Source organism: Nannobrachium achirus (assembly GCF_963921795.1).
Source record: "Nannobrachium achirus genome assembly, chromosome: 10".
Classification (NCBI taxonomy): Eukaryota; Metazoa; Chordata; class Actinopteri; order Myctophiformes; family Myctophidae; genus Nannobrachium; species Nannobrachium achirus.
The window spans coordinates 18,911,348-18,929,970 of NC_137819.1; the positions used below are offsets into that span (position 1 = coordinate 18,911,348).

General features: G+C 41.9%; 2 protein-coding genes across 2 annotated transcripts; both read right to left on the bottom strand.

The window, feature by feature from the left end:
• Positions 1-50: 50 nt before the first annotated feature.
• On the bottom strand, positions 51-2,908 carry LOC308292891 (alpha-1-antitrypsin-like protein GS55-MS; the record flags this gene model as incomplete). Its single annotated transcript, XM_080735314.1, has 5 exons — positions 51-236; positions 672-743; positions 1,185-1,334; positions 1,599-1,669; positions 2,416-2,908. 5 exons carry the CDS (start codon positions 2,906-2,908, stop codon positions 51-53), a joined length of 972 nt encoding a protein of 323 aa, XP_080591440.1.
• A 12,031-nt stretch (positions 2,909-14,939) lies between these two features.
• LOC308293420 (chemerin-like receptor 1) lies at positions 14,940-16,895 on the bottom strand (the record flags this gene model as incomplete). Its single annotated transcript, XM_080735936.1, has 2 exons — positions 16,798-16,895; positions 14,940-16,063 (listed from the first exon to the last, which is right to left on the bottom strand). The coding sequence occupies exon 2, from the start codon at positions 16,047-16,049 to the stop codon at positions 14,940-14,942; it is 1,110 nt and encodes a 369-aa protein (XP_080592062.1). The 5' UTR covers positions 16,050-16,063; positions 16,798-16,895.
• Positions 16,896-18,623: the final 1,728 nt, after the last annotated feature.

Below are 18,623 nucleotides of genomic sequence, written 5' to 3' on the forward strand. Positions count from 1 at the left end.
CGTCTGTCAACATGTGCGATGCTTGAACGTGAACGGACATGTTTGACTCATCAGATGTTTGGATTGACCATCTTCCCCACGAACAGGATGTTGTCAGAGGAGTCAGCGACGAGAACCATGAAGGGACGATCAAACTTCAGTTTGCGGGCGAAAGGTTTCTGCAGGAACCCGAAGAATCTGACTGGAGCAGGAGTAGCTCCAGACTCGTCAACCTCCAGTGTGGCCTGATGCACAACCTGTACATAAATAAACAATCAATGATTAGGATCAGCGATTCTCAGAATTCATTCATTCATTCATTATTTGGGGGTTCCAGGAGGTCCCCAGTAAAATGAGGAACAGTTTAAACATGTTTAAGCCCTTAGGCTATTATTTTTCTTATGGGGTCACTGGCAGAAAACCTTTTCAAATTGGGTTCACAGCCAAATACATCATCAATTTGGGGTCCCTGACATGAACCAGTGATGTAGTGTAGTGCACATCCCAGTAGTCCATGTGTGAATGTGTCAGAGTGAAACATGAGTCAGTAATCCAAGAATAGAACACAACACATGGGCTTGGTTGAGGAGTCTGATGGCTGCTGGACTGATGGACGGTGTCTGTCCTTTGTTGTGATATAAAAGAAGGGACACATAGAGAGTCATTCCATCATCCTTTGTGACAGCTCTTACCTGGGACACAGCCAGTGTGCGTGAAATGCCACTGAGGTCAGCCTCAGCACCAAACATGTCCGTTATCCCCATCTGACGCAGCACACTATTCAGGTTCATATTACTCTTGATGGTAAACTTGGGAATCAATATACTGTACTTTGGTTCAATGAACCTGAAAAGGAAACATAAAACACTTGGGTAAGTGATATTTTTTGGTTAAAACAAAACGTTTTTTTTTTTTTTTTTTTTTTTATCTTCTTTTTAAGGTTAAAGCACCACAGTAATCACTGCTATAGAGTGTTTGTTCAGTAACAGGAGTCTATTTTAATACATATGTTCAGGACGGTATAGGGGACAAAGGTTCAGCCAATCAGGAGATAGTACCTTAGTTGTTAGAAAGACTGTGCCCGCCCTCCCATGAATTCTCATGAATTGAGTACAAAAGGACCCCAATGTAAACAAGCCATTGCACTTTCTTGTGGTCTAAATCCTTTTTAGTAGACCTTGTATCTGAACTGTACTGTCCTGTACTATTTCTGCAGCCAAACCTCTGCCTCTGTCAGGCAGCATCAGCAGCATGGAGTAGGAGTTGCTGAGGGGTAATCGGAGGATGTAGGTGAAGAGCTGCCTGTCATAGTAAACCTGGAACTTGTCCACCATGTTCATCATCTGGACTGGAACCTGCAACAACATCACCATGTGGATCATTAGAAGAGCCAAAGAAAGACCCATGACAGGTTTTTGGGTCCAATGTTGTTTCCGATTTCACACATGACGCCCCAAATTAAACATACCAGTAAATTGCCAGTATTTCAAACAAGTGTGACCAGGGTTGCACATTCATGTAATGCATAAGAATAGTAGCATATGATGCTATACAAACATTGGTACAATTAGTGGTTACCTTTGAGACAAGCTAATAAAAAGCCATTTAGTAAGTGTTACCTGGTTTTGCTCATCCACATTAAACACATCCTCCTTGGTCATTCTATGGTCAAACTGAGTCTGCCATTTTCCTGTTTGACATAAAACAAAAGTGAGACGTAACTTAAATGTGTGAAGGTGACTGGCAGGAAACAGTTTCTCAATGCTGGGTCTGGACCATTTTCTGGTCCCAGAGATTAAACAAATGTTATCACACGGGGGTGTGGCCTAATGTATGACATACTGGGGGTCCTTGAAATAGGTTGAGAATCACTGAGTCAGAGATCAACACAGAGATCAACCCATGGTTCGGTTAACAATCATTACACTGCTAAAATGGAACGCTGATCTAAATTACTGAATCCAGTGGTGTGTTATTTTTGAATAATGACCACTGAACACTGTACCAGACCACTGTCTAATCAGAGCAGAGTCTTATCATTCTGTGTTGCTTGATAGATGTTCTGCCGTATCCAACATGGCAGCCATGTCAACAAACACACAGTGTGTCAGCTAAAACATTGCTGTCAAGAATGTTTCGGAAAACATTTGAAGTGAGCACCGAAAATGAAAGGAATACTGCAAGCAATGAAATCCTTCATTTTGTTGTTACTTTTGGGTCAATGTATTTAAGTAGCTGTGTAATAACCAGGATAATCAATGGGGAGCGGGTCATATTGACAAATAAACCTGTGCAGGGTGATTAGATCCCTCCACTATCATGTCAGAGTCTAATCATCCTGTCTGGGTTTATTTCTCAATAATGATCCCTTGCACAACACCAGTTTAATTTCTGTCTGGTGTATTAAATGACCCAGCTCATGAGATGTCATCTTACCTTTGTAGTATATGTAACTAATGAGATACATGAGGGTGTCATGATCCACATATTTCACTAGTTGATCTATTTTGCTGTGGGTCTTCTCCTCCACATACTTGTTGATGGTTGCAGCGCTCTCTGTGGCATTTCTAAAGCTCACACTCTTCCCGTCTGCCAGGTAGGAGTGCCTGAGGACCTCCAGGAACTCAAGCCGCGGTGTGAACCGATTGCTCACAAACACTGCAGTTCCTGCACTGATGTCTTCTGACGCTCCGGTCAGAAGTCCACGGAAGGCCTGGTTTACGTCAGTTTGGCTCAGCAAGGAGCTGTTGAAGCCCAGACCAGTGAAGAGCTGCTGGTGGGTTTGGCCCCGGGCCCCTACAGACAAGGCTGCCAGGGCCAGGCTGACACTGGAGGGCGAGAAGAAGACGTTCTTGCCTTGGTTGTCCGTCTGATTAGCCAGTTTCCTGTACAGGTTGAAGGCGAAATGTTTGTTTGCTGACGTCACCATGGAGAGGATGTTTGCAGCGTTGTCATTATCTTCATGACCTGAAGGTGATGGTTTTGAAATGTGTGAAAAAAAAAATGAAAAAAAACAGAGGGGCGACATTTTCTCAAGCACTTAAACCCTAGGCTATTCTTCCTCGTACAACAAGTAGCTACAAGCTCACAACACTTTGGCCTGTATACTGTATCTATGTTTGCAAATCTGACAAAAGTACGGAAGCCAGGGTTTAATTGCGACCGTCAGGTCGCAAGTTACTATGAAAACGTCCACCGCCTGTCTGTCCATCTGTCACGTCACACCTTTGGCCCTACTCTTATCTCCGCCACCGTTTGCCCTATCGATGCCAAACTTTGCACACAAACTCTTTGGATGGCAAATCACAACCCTCTGCCCCTGATTTCTCACATGGCCCTCTTCTAGCGCCACCATCAGGCAGATTTTTGCTTAACACAATTTTGGACACTGCTCCTACACATTTTGGCCTAAAATCACGCAAAGCAGTACACAGTATCTCTAAAGTAAGGGATAAAACATATCGCCACGGCCAAATCCAACCCTGGTCAGCTCTGTTACCTTTATGCCCAGCATAATTTGAACTGGTTCCATGATCGTGTCCTTTATGGTGAAGACCTGAACCCAGACATACCAGCGCTGATAGAATCAACACCCCCACGGCTCCTTGCATCATGGTGACCTGAGGCAAAGGTTCAAAAGGTTCCCATCAGTCAATAGTTCACTCACTGTTAACTAAACAATCCTATCAATCTAGCGCAGCGGTTCTCAAAACATTTTGGGCTCAGGGAACCCCTGTAAATAATGTTTTCATCCATGGCAACTCTGAATTACATTGTTACTTTACAGTACCTTACATGTATCGTTTGCCATATTAACACTATCTGTAAATATGAAAATATTTCCCCCTAAAATACAGAATGTCATGAGGAAAACTTATAAATATCTGTGCCATACGATGACAAAATAACCAATTCGAATTAATTGGTTATAACTTAGTTGTAACTGATTTGATTTGATTTTTAAAAGGTAGGTTAAGTGATATTCTTTTTTATATAAAGGTTAAAAGTATTATATTTTGATAGTAATCATGGCTACAGTATAGAGTGTTACTCTATACACACTTACTCACGGTAAGTGTGGTCTCTCCACCTCTTTAATGAACAGAAAATAAATGTTCAGATAGGTGACAAAATTAACCTAACCAGCCAATCAGGAGAGAGTTTATCAGCTTACTTTATATAGAGTTACAGTTCCAACATTGTCTGATCATTTCTTTGTGTCATCACTTCCAATGTCACTTGTTTAATCTGTATTCTGACTGAGTTCTCTGTATCCTGAACTGAAAATACATTTCCCTTTTAATTAAGAGCTGGAGAGACATTCTGTTACTTGAGTATCAGAATATAAAGCTTTTTAACACATACTATAGCTAAAGAAAATCACTTGCCCTATTTAATTGAAAGTCAATTATTTTCAGCAGGCAATTAACAGGCAATTAAGACAATTAATTGTAGAGACAAATGAGACAACTTAGCCAAAAGATTTCATAGAAAGACAAGTACAGCAGTACATTACTCACCTTCCTAATGTGAAGACACCTCACCACAGACTGCTGAGAGACAGACAAGGAAGGGAAGACGTCCCCTTTTAATAATTTATAGACTCCCCCCACTCACTCACTGAGAAGAATGCCTCTCAGCTTCAGGCAGATAATCAAGCTAAATGAAAGGACTGCATATGTATGCAACCTTTATATTTAGCATCAATGCTGGTTATCTGCAGCGGTCGAGTTGCCATACAGTACATACCGGTAAGTGTCACAGTATCACAGTATAAATCAGTGTCAAACATATTGATGGATACTTACATGGAGACTTGAGATTAATCGGGCATTATGATCAAAATAAGAACAACATAATGGTGTGTTGTTGACCCCTGCTAAAGATGATGAAGCGCTGAACTTTGACCTGCTTATTTGTCACTGTGTCCTTATTTATTCTGTGTAGTGATGATTATTACTGTTAAGCTATCACACAAAAAAAAATGCTACAGGAATCTACACATAGTCAGGTCAGGTAGCCATATAGGCTAAGCCAGGGGTAGGCAACCTTAGGCACCGGTGCCAACATTGGCACAGGGGAGGGTGATCACTGGCACACTGGCAGAAGTGTGACAGAGGGTTTTTATTTTAAAAACAAATCTTTTTTTAAACATGGTCAATTGAATGAAGTTAGCTAATTAGCTAAATACATCTTGCACACAATTCTGCATTCATTATACTCTGAACTCTGACTGGGGACACGTGGGGAGGGAGTCAGGGAGATAGGTGGTTTATTGCTCGGGTCTAATGATCGTTATAACAATGTCCTGCCAATCAAAATATGTATATTTGTGATTAAAATGTATGTTGACATGCACACAGACACTCTAGAAAATAAAAACATGGCACTTCATTTCAAAAAGGTTGCTGACCCCTGGGCTAAGCCTTTACTCAAAGAAAGGCTGTTGCGAGAGTTATTTTTTATCTGCTGTCGAAACCAACTACGTCCAAATGATAAACTTTGTGTTGTTCTTAAAACAACATGATACTGCCCCAGCAAAGTTGGTATAGGCCTATTGTGACTTTGGATATTGTCAGAATGTCAGATACTTGCATGTGTCATGATATTATCATCACTTTAGCCAAATTCAGCTACTGTAGGTTTTTGACTAGCGATGTGGAGGTAGTTCTTAAGTCCATCATTGATTAATGATTAGTATGACCCAGAGTCGGTCGCTGATGGAAGGATTATTATTATATTCCATATGAATAGACAGTTTCCCCCAAAATGATTGAATTCACTCCCACACAATAAATGAGACCACACAGTGTAAGTCCGGGTTTTCTCTTACTGTATATTAAATCAATGAGCATACAAAATAGATGTCCAGTACAGTACAATAAACATGTGTCTCTTTTCTTTCTCAATCTGAATCTGAATACAATGTAACATCATTTTACAAATATACTTCAGTAGGCACAGGGAAAATAGACTTGTCAAGCATTCATTGGACAGTTAAACATAACAAGATATCAGATGGTGTTGTGACTGAGTCTCGTGGACTCAGAAGCCAAGGATGTAGAATGTTTTGGCTTTATCCAGTGTCCTGAACAATATGACCTGATTGACATCCTGCAGTGGAGACATTCTCATTTCGTGCATTAGTTATCAGATCACAACAAAATAACCTTGTCACTTGTAACACTGAAGTTGGTGTTTTAAATATAATAGATGTTAAAATGTTTTTAACCCAACAATTCCCCCCTAAAACAACAGCTGAAGGAGTTAAAGTGTCGACCCTAGAACCCCAAACAAATGCTGCCAAAGGGACAGAGAACTTATGGTTCACTATCAGCCAAATATTTAATTAAACTCTTTTCGATAGCAGAGTCAAAGAACTGTATATTTCCAAAGGTATTTAAATCAGAACATCTAATAATTGAATCACAATAGGTACAAATATTTTGATAACTTTTAAAAGTAGAGCTGTATTTTCTTAATTATTAATTATTATTTTTACAAAGGTTCAATGTCCCAAGGTTTGTTGAAAAATTCCCCATGCCATCAGGCGAGTCAAAACACATCAACACGTTCCCAAGTCATAATTATAATTTAGGGTCTTACAGTCAAAACAAGACGAACTTGACTCTTCATCATTTGTTGACTTTAACAAGACAAAAGAATTTGGGTTAAAGGAGACAGCATTCAAGGTTTGTCCTACCCTAGTAAACTAGACTCCTCTGTCTACGGGGCTAGGTTTGACGCAGAACCAGCCGTGGGGGCCATAATTCCCATCCATCCCCAATTACCTTATGTAAGGTGTTCATGTGGAGATGTCAGGAACCGGAACCTCCTTAAGCCAAGTGTTCCTTCCTTTTTACCCTTAAGGTTAGTTATTGGCTGCTTTTGTCCGAGTCAATTTCTGTAAGAAAACACTTTACAGCGGGAAAAACGTGTGTAATGTCTTTTGATACTCACGAAATACCATATAGAATTTCAACTTCCTTTTGACATTTCTCCTTTGGACAGACAATGGCGGGTGTCTGTCAAATCATTCTCAATTATCATCAAAATATCTTATCTGTAAGACAAAGGAAAAGAAAAGACAGGAAACAATCAATCAATACTGTAAGTAGTAGGTTGTGGGTAATAGAGTTTTTTTTAAATGTTTAACATCATAATGATTCCCAGAACAGAAATTAAACAAAATACTTTACAAAATACTTTAGACCGTATCAAACATTAAACAAGGGAATGTTGTTATTAACTGGAAGAGAGCAGGTCTAAATAATCTCTCACACACAGACCATCTGTCCTTGAAGGCTACAAATGTCTTCTAGCCACACATACGCACACGTACGCACACACCTCAACAGGCATGAATCAGTCACACGCACGTTCACGCAAGCAGAGACAAGAGTGGGAGAGAAAGTGGGAAGTTGATAAGGTAGTTAAAATCAATTAATGTAAAATCTTAAGTAATAGAAAATCAATGTAAAATCAAAATCAATGTAAAATCATGTTAAAATCAGACAAACAGATAATAGGCAATCAGATAAACTCCCCCCTTGAACACACAATGTCCATTGTGTGTGAAAACATTAAAGCATAAATTAACTTTTAAATGAAATGATTTTTTTTTCTTTTTAATAATCAATAATCATACAATGAATTAATAATCTTTAATAATGATTTTTTTTTTTTTTTTTTTTTTTTTTTAATAATGAATCCAACTACTGTACTGTATAATCCTAACATGGCCTAAGATGGGCTGGCTAAAATAATCAAAAGTGGGCTGTCTACTAGGGCCAAACACTGTGTGCCCGTCGTCCCCGCAGACAGCATACCCTACCCAAAATAAATCAAAGAAGGTAAACTGACAAATTAAACGCCAAAACTGTACTAAACCAGCCCATTTTTTTATTATTATTATTAACAATAATTAATACTATTAGAATGAAGGTTACCGCCCTTAGAAACTTTGTGGCTGCAGCGATGTGGTCTGGTTGCAGCGGGCGTGTCACCATAGAGTTCCATCAGGGTCAGAAAGGCCAGGGAAAGGCAGCCATGGTTCTGCTCCGCCCTGGACTCCAACAACTGCAGGCTCTATGAGTGGAGAACTGACAACAATACTAAATTAGGCATGAAATACAACTACTAGGGTTGGCACCGTGATCAGCCGATCAACGGGGTGCCACACATCTGAAGTGTCAGTGTCAGTAGTAAGTAGTCTGGTGGTGGTGGGAAAGAGTAGTCATTATCATAATCATCAACAATAGCCAAGTTATCTGGCATGGGTGGCATACGTAACGTGGGTGGCCCAATGGGCCTTTATCTAGTCATGATTGTACTTGTACTTGTACCTAACCTGACTCGGTTGGGGGACCCTGTGTAGCAGGGTTCTGCTGCTGTTGGGCCTGCCACTTCTTTCCACAGCTGAAACAGGTGATTGTGTGTGTATTGTTCTGGGCCCTGTTAGTGTTTGTGTTGATGTTGTTACCTTGACTCAGTCCTTCAGGTCCATTCCCGGCTGGGGGATCCCGCTGATCACCACTGGGACCCCTCTTCGGGTTATGTGTTCGGTGGAGTGTCATGTGTCCATCATCCGACATTACGGCTCGCAACTTAACTAGTGGCTTGGGCTCTGGAACGATGTCGTTGTAATACCTGGCTAGTATTGTGATCTTATCTGTCGTTCTCACTCTCCATAGCGGGTCATGCATAATGATCGCCTGTCTCAAATGGGGGCGTAAAGCGTCAATCAAAAGCTGATTAAGCACACTAGCATATCCTGGCAGCCCTTTTGTGAAACCCGAGTGGCGGTCAAACTGAGTGGTGAAGTGATGGACGAAATCAGAGACGTCCTCACCCTGCCTCATCTTAATGTTAGTGATTAAGGAAAAGTCCACGTTACCCCTAACAAGGTCCTTAGCCTGGTTAATCATAACCTGTACTGCGGCTTCATGTGGGGCGTTCCTGACCTCACCTGCAGGGTTATTACCTTGGGCCGGCACGGGCCGCATACACTGGTATGGGTGACCGTCTGCCTGTAGCCAAGACCGTCTGCCTGTAGCAGAAATCTGATAAGGAAAAGTTTTAGGTGTGCAACACATAGTAATTAGTTTTTTAACTTCCCCGGTGTCTAGTCTTAGCTCCACAATTTCTGCCTTTACAGATTTTTCCCACTCATCAGGGTTGCTGTGGATATCGGGTAAACGTTCAGCCGTGTCTCGAGCATCCACTGGGTACCAATTACGGTACACAAATGTAATTTCGCCATCCTCTGGGTACGCCAAAAGAGAATCGTTAATTTGACTAGGTGTGGGTGTGTGAACCTGTTCCCGACGCTCACCTGTGTAAACTTTTTCCTTAGTGAGTGTATGGCCATTCTTAGTGGGTGTTGGTTTTGGTGGTTTGCGTGGAACACCGGGGAGGGGCGGATTCGTGTGGTCAGCGGGATCTCCCAGCTCGACCTGATTACAAGGAGGAGAAAAAACAACTGAGTTATTTAAATCATTGTCACATCTTTCTCCTTCATGTTGCCTCCCCCCTCTCTCTACCCCCTTCCTATCAGATAGAAGTGTAGGTAATGAGGTTTGCATGTCAATGTGATGTCGTGCATTGATACCCCCCTGGCGTGGAGGCCCGTGAGTCACAGCCACAGATGGGGGAGGTTGTGGTGATGGTGTTCGTCCAACCGGGACGACGTCGCTGTCCTTCGCCCCTGGTGTAGCACGGAGTCGTCCAGCCGGGCCGAGCTCGCTGTCGTTCGCCCCTGGTGTGGCACGGTGTCGTCCAGCCGGGCCGAGCTCGCTGTCGTTCGCCCCTGGTGTGGCACGGTGTCGTCCAGCTGGGCCGAGCTCGCTGTTGTTCGCCCCTGGTGTGGCACGGTGTGAGGAAGGCAGAGGCTGGCTGTCCGATTCTGAAGGCCTCTCCTTTTCTTTTCTCTCCCTCGCTGCCTCTCTTTCTGCAGCCGCCCAGCGCAGCTGCGCCAGAGTTAGAATGCCAAGCCTGGCCACTTCCTTTTCGGCTTTCTTCAGACTTTTCCGTTGTCAGATTTTATCGATATGTTGATACAGTACTCCAGAAAATCTTGTCAAGTCCTCAGTCGTGAGGGAGTCATCATATCCGAATTCCTTTCTCCATATGGGCAAAAATGGTGCAATTGTAGGGCACCTAGAAACAATCTGTTTCATTTCCTCATCGTCTATCTTAGCCGTTACGGCTGTTATCAGTTCATTCTCCAAGCTTTGGAGAGAGGCTTCAAGCTCAAAGGTGTTGTTGAGTTTGTAAAGAGGTTGTTTAGATTTCGGCAGGTGTTTTCTACCTCCCTGTGCATTCCCCATTTTCCAGCTGGTCGGATAGGAGGAGGATGAAATCAAAGCTAGTTTGCTTTCCACCTCAGCTGGCGGAATAGACGGAATAAAAAATAATAAGACTAAAAAACGAAGACATGTAAGCGTAAAGCATGAAGATTTCCGTCAGAACGTTCTGTTCTGGAACATAAAGGAAATCTACCAATTAAAATAATCACGCTATTTGTTATGTGATTAAGTGGCTCTAATCAGCCGTATTGGGTTATCGTACTGGCCGAAGAGACATTCCTTCAGAACAAAATACGTTCTGGCCCCAAATAAAAAGATTTCCGTCAGAACGTCTTGAAACAGCCGTTCTGGAGCATAAAATGAAATCTATATTGAAGTCTCGTACTGATACAAACCCAACTTGGACAAGCATTCTCCGCGGCCAAACGGCTGCTATGTCCTCAAAACATGTAACAAAAAGCGACAAAACGTAGACTACAAAACATTAAACAATAAAAACGCAGCTTGGGCTAGAGGTAGCAATTCTCTAACTTAGCAGGTAGGCTACAAATCTTTAAGTACTTGACACATCTGTGATTTACAGTCCAAAAAGGCATGAATAAAATCAAAACTTACACTGTGTGCTTTATACACACTTCTCAAGTCCCATGGTAATTTCTCCGCGCGCAGGAGGAAAAAAACATGTGGGAGAGAGTCCTTTCCGTGATAATCCGTGGGAGTCAGGGGAAATGTCTGATAATATCCTCGGCTGGTTGTTTCTCTAGCAGAGATGAACGAAGACTCCAAAACAAACTGTCCAGCAGCTGTATCGAATCCATAAACGTCAACTCAGTAGAAATCCGCAAGAAGTGACCATTTGATGGAAGGATTATTATTATATTCCATATGAATAGACAGTTTCCCCCAAAATGATTGAATTCACTCCCACACAATAAATGAGACCACACAGTGTAAGTCCGGGTTTTCTCTTACTGTATATTAAATCAATGAGCATACAAAATAGATGTCCAGTACAGTACAATAAACATGTGTCTCTTTTCTTTCTCAATCTGAATCTGAATACAATGTAACATCATTTTACAAATATACTTCAGTAGGCACAGGGAAAATAGACTTGTCAAGCATTCATTGGACAGTTAAACATAACAAGATATCAGATGGTGTTGTGACTGAGTCTCGTGGACTCAGAAGCCAAGGATGTAGAATGTTTTGGCTTTATCCAGTGTCCTGAACAATATGACCTGATTGACATCCTGCAGTGGAGACATTCTCATTTCGTGCATTAGTTATCAGATCACAACAAAATAACCTTGTCACTTGTAACACTGAAGTTGGTGTTTTAAATATAATAGATGTTAAAATGTTTTTAACCCAACAGTCGCGTGATTCATGTAACTGGAAATAGTGACCTCCGGTTCAGGGCTTTGTCACTATTCACCAATAGAAGGCTACTGTATGTAGGAGACCTGGCCTGATGAAGTCAACAGAGGTGACGCAACTCTCCTTAAATAGCTCTGGAATGACGAGGGGGAAAAACGAACATGCCCCATTGTTTACTATACAGAAATCTGTCAGGAGAAAGTATAATGTCCTTATGCAAACCTTATGCAATTATCCAAGAATTGGTGTTAAATAACCCTAGCCTACTACTAATAATAATATTAATAATAATAAAGCCAAGCAAATGCGAAACCATTTTATGTTAGACTGCTTTCCTAAAATAATCCACTATATGGGGTGGATGTTGTACTATTTGTATTGGCCGTATATTAGCAAGTTAGGCCTGACAGCGGAGTGGTTAGAATCCCGGACCTGCCGGACCATTTTCTGTATACCCCCCCCCCCCCCCCCTCCCCCCAATACTTCCTGTCTCCCATAATACCATTATATTCAGTATGGAGCATGCCCCGAGCCTGTAACCAGTGGCAGGGAGGAAACAAGAAAGACTGAGCGAGTAGCCTGCATCCCATCACGATTAGCGAGCTTGACTATGCAAATGACCGAGGTTCAGACACAGTAGAGAGAGTTGAGAGAACTAACTGGCAGTACAAAGGGAGTGCATGAAGATCGGCCTCAAGAGCAATGGCAAGAAAACAAAAGTAATAGCATTGAACATGGAAGACAGAACCATTGCTACTGTACATTCTAGCGTGGGACTGTAAAGTGGCTTCCACATTTTTGCTTCTTTACTCGCTGCCTCCAACATCCAAGAAGTCAGTGTGATTATTTATTTGTTTATTTGAAAAAGGATCACTGATGCCATGGCAATCAGCTAGTCTTATTGGGCTCCACACAAAAAACATATGGCAAAATTAAAAAAAGATATTCCTTCAACTATGGTCATCTGCATTGCACTTTTTCTTGCTTTCTTAAATGCTTATTTCTGTTTTATCATGTGGTAAATTATTCCAATGGACAATGGCTCTATAAATGACAGATTTATTTAGTTTGTCTTTTAACTACTGTAGATACAACAAACATGACCATTGTTATGGCCCGGCCTAGGGGAGCCTATGCCGCAACAAAAAGAATGGACTCCCTCCTTCCCAGTCCCAAAACAAAGACATCACCACCAGTGGTTTATTCACAAAAGGTTAAAAACATGGGTAAAATTACCTCAGGGAGGGCCCTGTATAAAACTCAGTTAAAGGTGATACACCATGCATTTAAAAAGTATTTATGTCATATTGTTTATGTCCCAAAAACGTTTTTCAAAAGGTTTGAGGCTTAATTACCACTCCTGAATAGAGAGCCTTTTTTGAATGGCTCTTAGAGCATTTTCAGCTGCAGTACCACCTTTGGCCTGAACTGCGCCACCCCCCAAAAATCTTTTTGAAAAAAAATTTTTTTTGAAAATTTTTTTTTACGAAAAAAATTTTTTTTATGAAAAAAATTAAAAAAAAAAAAAAAAACGGCCGATGATGACGTCACAATCGGCAGCAAATCTGGATAGCCAGTTTTGAGAACCTGTGGGATACTTTTAACCTTCGCCTTCTCAAAACCAGAGAAAAACACAATGGTCAGAAATGGGACTTTGTGAGGATAGAAGGTGCTAGTGGGACCCCAAAAAAAGGTTTTAAAATAGGAAAAGTGAAATTTCATGGTGTATCACCTTTAAAAACCCTATGATAACCTGTGGAAAACAGAAAGACCCAGTTCAAAACCAAAACAAAGGCCACCCACTCCTACCATACCCATTGGCTGTAAAACTAACCCATGTTAAAACTAGCCACTCAACAACACACTACAAAGCTAAAACCACTACACACAGCACTGGTGTTGTTGGAAGACTGGTTAGGAGGAAGACATCAGAGGGACTGGTGGCAGCCATCTTTATAGACACCAGCCTGGTCACATGAGCCAATCACCAACAGTAGCTCCACCTGTTAATTAAAACTCACAATCACACTCAGCCACCACTCACACCAGCTGGCAACCATCACTCAATCAGCACGCCTCAGGCCTGACGCAGTCTCACACACACACGCGCGCACTCACACGCGCGCGCGCACACACACACACACACACACACACACACACACACACACACACACACACACTGAGAGGAAAAGATATACATATAGCTCGGGAAATTATAGTGACACAATCGTTCACTTTGTGATACAAGCACCAAATTTTGCACAACGTTTCCTCTGAACATTAGCCAGAAATATTTCAATATTAAGCTTTGTTGCTTGTCGTTTTCTTTAGCATAACAAAGAATATTAAATTCGGCTACACCAATGTATGGGAGAGCTGCCTCATTTGTAACGCTTTGTACTTTTACTCCTACAATTATTAGAAGACTTTAGTTACAGATATACAATTATATTATATAAAACATACATTAATAACTTAACCCCATGTATATCTATAGCTATTTGAAAATAGCCGATCTACAAGCAGTCACCATGAACCCTATATAAGCTCAGTAAAACTGATATATATGCCTAAACCTAACCACAAACTCACAGAACTAGGACTATGCCGATAACCTTAAACTCAAACTAATATAAAAAGAATTGTTAAAATGTTTTGGAAAAGGGGAAAAATATCATCCAAATGTAGTTGCATTCCATTAATTTGCATGCCTGAAATTATTTGTTTGTTTTGGTGCCCACCCTCCCTGTTACCCTCAGGCCGGCTACAGACCTAAAGGCACAAAAACGAGTGCGTGTCGTGGGGGGGAGGCGGGGGGCAGACACAGCACAATGCATTCCGGATGGGAGTCGAGTGGTTTGAAGTCGAGTGCGAGTCGTGTGGTGTTGTGTGGTTGCGTCCAACTTGCTCACGACTCGCACTAGACTTCAAACCACTCGACTTCCATCCGCAATGCATTGTGCTGTCTCTGCCCCCCGCCTCCCCCACACAACTCTCACTCAACTTGTGCGTTCCAGTCTGAGTGCAGCCTCAGAGAGCATACACATGGGACCAAATGGACCCTTATTGGTCCATGTCCTGACTGCTGCAAACAGCCCTGGGTAGACAACCCAGCCTGGCAGAGATCTGCACTCCTGCCTAGTAGAATATTTAGTTATAAATATCATTCTTCAATGTGTTGTTATATTTTTCACCATTGTTTCAATCTTTGAGAATGTAATGGAGAAAAAAAAGGTATTTACAATTTGTGCTCAAATAAATACAAAGATAACCCTACACATGTGCCTCAGAAAAAGAATTCTCTTTGCTAGGACTGGTAATCTCTGGGTTTGTGGGAGTGTTGGTCTGAGACAGCTCTTCACTGAAGGCTCTCTCCAACACTTTCAGGATAGACCTGCGAGCTACGTCCTTGAAATCCTGACCCATGTAGACGTACAACACTGGGTTAAGGCAGCTGTTGATGAATGCCAGGCTGACAGCTAAGGGTAACCCAATGTCGACCACTTTATCCAGCATTTTACTGTCCTCTCTGAGATTCACCAACAGAATTTGTTCCATGATGTGAAAGGGTGCCCAGCACAGGAAAAAAGCAGTGATAACAGCTGCTATGATTTTGAAGGGGCGACCTGATTGGCTGGCCAGCGAGCGATTCTTCCTGAGCCGGTAGATGATGACAGAATAGCAGGAGACAATGACGGTGAAAGGGACCACGAATCCCATGATGAAGCGAGTGATGATCAGGGCCCCAAGTCGAAAGGTCCTCAACTGCATCGCTGCGGGTGTACTGTAGTCATCGGTCAGTGCAAAATTGTCGAAGCACACAATGATGTCCTTATCACGGAAGGAGGCCTGCGCGTTCTTAAAAATCCAGTACGGGGAGCTGAAAACCAAGGCCAGTACCCAGACACCCAGACTCACACAAGATGCCTTTCTGACACTGCGGTGGTTCTTGGCCCACACTGGCCACACCACACATACACATCTGTCAACACTGATGACCATCAGAATGTAGACGCTGGCAAACATGGTCGTGAGGAGGGTGATAAAGTTCAGTTTGCACATGAATTTGCCAAACGGCCAGCGGAAGTCCATAGCTCTTTCTGTGATGGTCAGGGGCAGGAACGCTGCAACGAGGAAGTCGGCCACGGCAAGGTTGAGGTACCAAACAGTGTTGATGGTTTTCTTCATTTTGAAGCCCGTCACCCAGATGACAACACCGTTCCCCAACACACCGAGCACACAGACTAGGCTGTAAATGACGAGGGACACGATCTTGAGGGATTTGTAGAGTTCACCCTCCAAGAAAGAGCTGTTTCCACCAGACGGGTGAGACAGATCCAGGGTTTTATTGTGATTGACAGCCATTGCAGCCATGATCTCCATTGTCCTAAAAAAAACTATAATAACAAATCAAAGGTTTGTGCTTGTTTCATCACAACATGTCTTAAAGGGGCCACACCATGCTTTTAAAAATATATATATTACATAAATTTGTTCCATAAATCGGTTTTATACAGGTTTTAGCCTAAAAAAACACTTGGATATTGGAATTTCATGTCTGTCTGTTTCTAATTCCAAGCCGTTTCAGATGCAAAACCAAAATGCCCTTTGTTGGCAACGGGGCACTGTCTTTGGGCTAAAATTGGAACGATAGGATGTATCGTTCCAATTTTGCCCACCCCATATAGTCTCCCCAAAAGTACCGCCTCCTTCTCTTCAGTTGCCAGGAAACTGACGTGGAGGGGCGGTACTATGGAAATGGGCCCTGGTGTGACATCACACCAGTCCCCTTTTCAGGAGAGAACCATTCGGACACACCCACTCAGAAAATCACAGAAATGAAAATTGAAAACCAAGGCTTAGAGTTAATAAATTGTATTTATGAATTTTTATTTATTTTATGTGGCCCCCCTTTAAGTGTCTGAATATCATCCTACATATGGCTTAGTAAGACTCCATACGCATGTCCTATAAATACAGTTGATGAGTAATTTCACACGTCGACATTTATAACCCTTAATTAGAGGAAATTATATAATTATGTTAAAATAAGTGTTGACAGCTCTATATTCCCATAGCAATCATTGACTTAAACTGTCTAGATAAATAACACCCCAAAAAGAATAGATACCTGTATCAATGTGCTGAAGTGATGTCAGCCAGAGAAGTGTCTTCTTCAGACTGTGGTCAGTGAATGCTGTGAGGAGCTCTTATCTCTATGAAGGTCTGATGAAGTGTTTGACGTCTATATTTATGTATGTGTGCTGCACTGCACAGGATTATGTAACTATCTTTACTGGCAGTTTTTCATTTTGCGGGAGGAAACCGATTGCAAACACATGAAAGAGACGTATATTGTAACTACAGTATGTTACAAAAGCTGTCAATGTGATCATCAACTTCCTGTTTTAAATGTTTCCTGTAGATGGAATGTGGGTGTGTTTGTGTGTGTCCCCATGTGTGTGTGCAGGAGTCCCCATGTGTGTGTGTTAAGTATTAAGGTTGGCTTTAGGTTTACTGAGGTTAGGGTTAGAATTAACCCTACACAATTAACCCTACACACACACACACACACACACACACACACACACACACACACACACACACACACACACACACACGCACGCACGCACACACACACACACACACACACACACACACACACACACACACACACACTCTGTGACACAGACACACACGCACACACACAATTTTCCCACAGAAAAACAAAACAGGGTGATAACCACAAGACCCAGGGGGAGCTCTAAGGTTGAGTAATGCAATCTTTTACAATGATTATTAAAGCAGTTATTATACCTTATACAATATGTCATGGTAAATGTGGGGGACAACATAGAACAGTGCAGTCCGAACAGACCGGAATGACCATTACAGGTGTAACTCTGAGAGTGTTCAAACATGTCCTTTTGTTCAATCTCAGAGTTAAGGGGGTCTTTGCAAACAAAACATTTGGGAACCACTTGTACTAGAGGACTCCTAGTGTGCCATACATACGGTGTCATGGTGAATCAGTGTCATGCATATTCTGAAGAAAACCTGGAGACTGACATTCAGTAACTGCGTCTTATTATCTAAATAAGAACATTAAAATGGTGCGTAAAAACTAAATCTAACATTTGCCACGGACAAGGCCAAGTCTTAACACATTTGTCCGTGTATGGTGTGGCCCTGACATGTAGTCTTAGGCCACATGCACAGTATACCAGTAAGACAGCCTAAGGGCGAGTTACGACCTCGCCTTTGCACTGAAACAAAACAGACCGACACAATATGGCATAATATTGATGACGAGGGGGTCCCATGAAAAAACATGAACAGTTAGTAGAAGTATACAGATACATTCATACACAGAGGCTTGTTCACCCTCTCCCACCCACCCACCTGCACCAACCACCACAGCATCAGCTGTTACACAACCGAGGAGAGAAGGGCACAGTGCAAATACATCAGTGTGTATGTCCCTACAGGTACAGTCAATGTTAGAAGCATATTAAACAAGTTGAATCAAGATAAGAATATACTGTAGGTCCTGAAGTGACAAAAGGATGAAATGGATCTAAGAGGTGGAGGAAGATCATTCCAATCAGACCCATATTCAGTAAATGGGTATGTGACCGAAACATGGGTCCCGGCCCATTGTTTGAGAAACAATGGCCTAGCCTAGAGGCTATAAGGGAGCTGAATTTCAAATGTATTTTTAATGTGTTGCTTGACACTTTTACAAACACATACATCCCTTGGATACATCCCTTGGTAAGGAATTCATTTTTATAATGTTTTTGTAATATCCCCGACTAAATTACTATAATCAAAATATGTTTCCTCACATTTTATGTCAAATCAGAATACGGTTTTGGATTCCCCATAATTATGTGGAAAACCCCAACAAGCACTAGAACACTAACACTAAAATTATAAGATCTCAGATCTCATAAT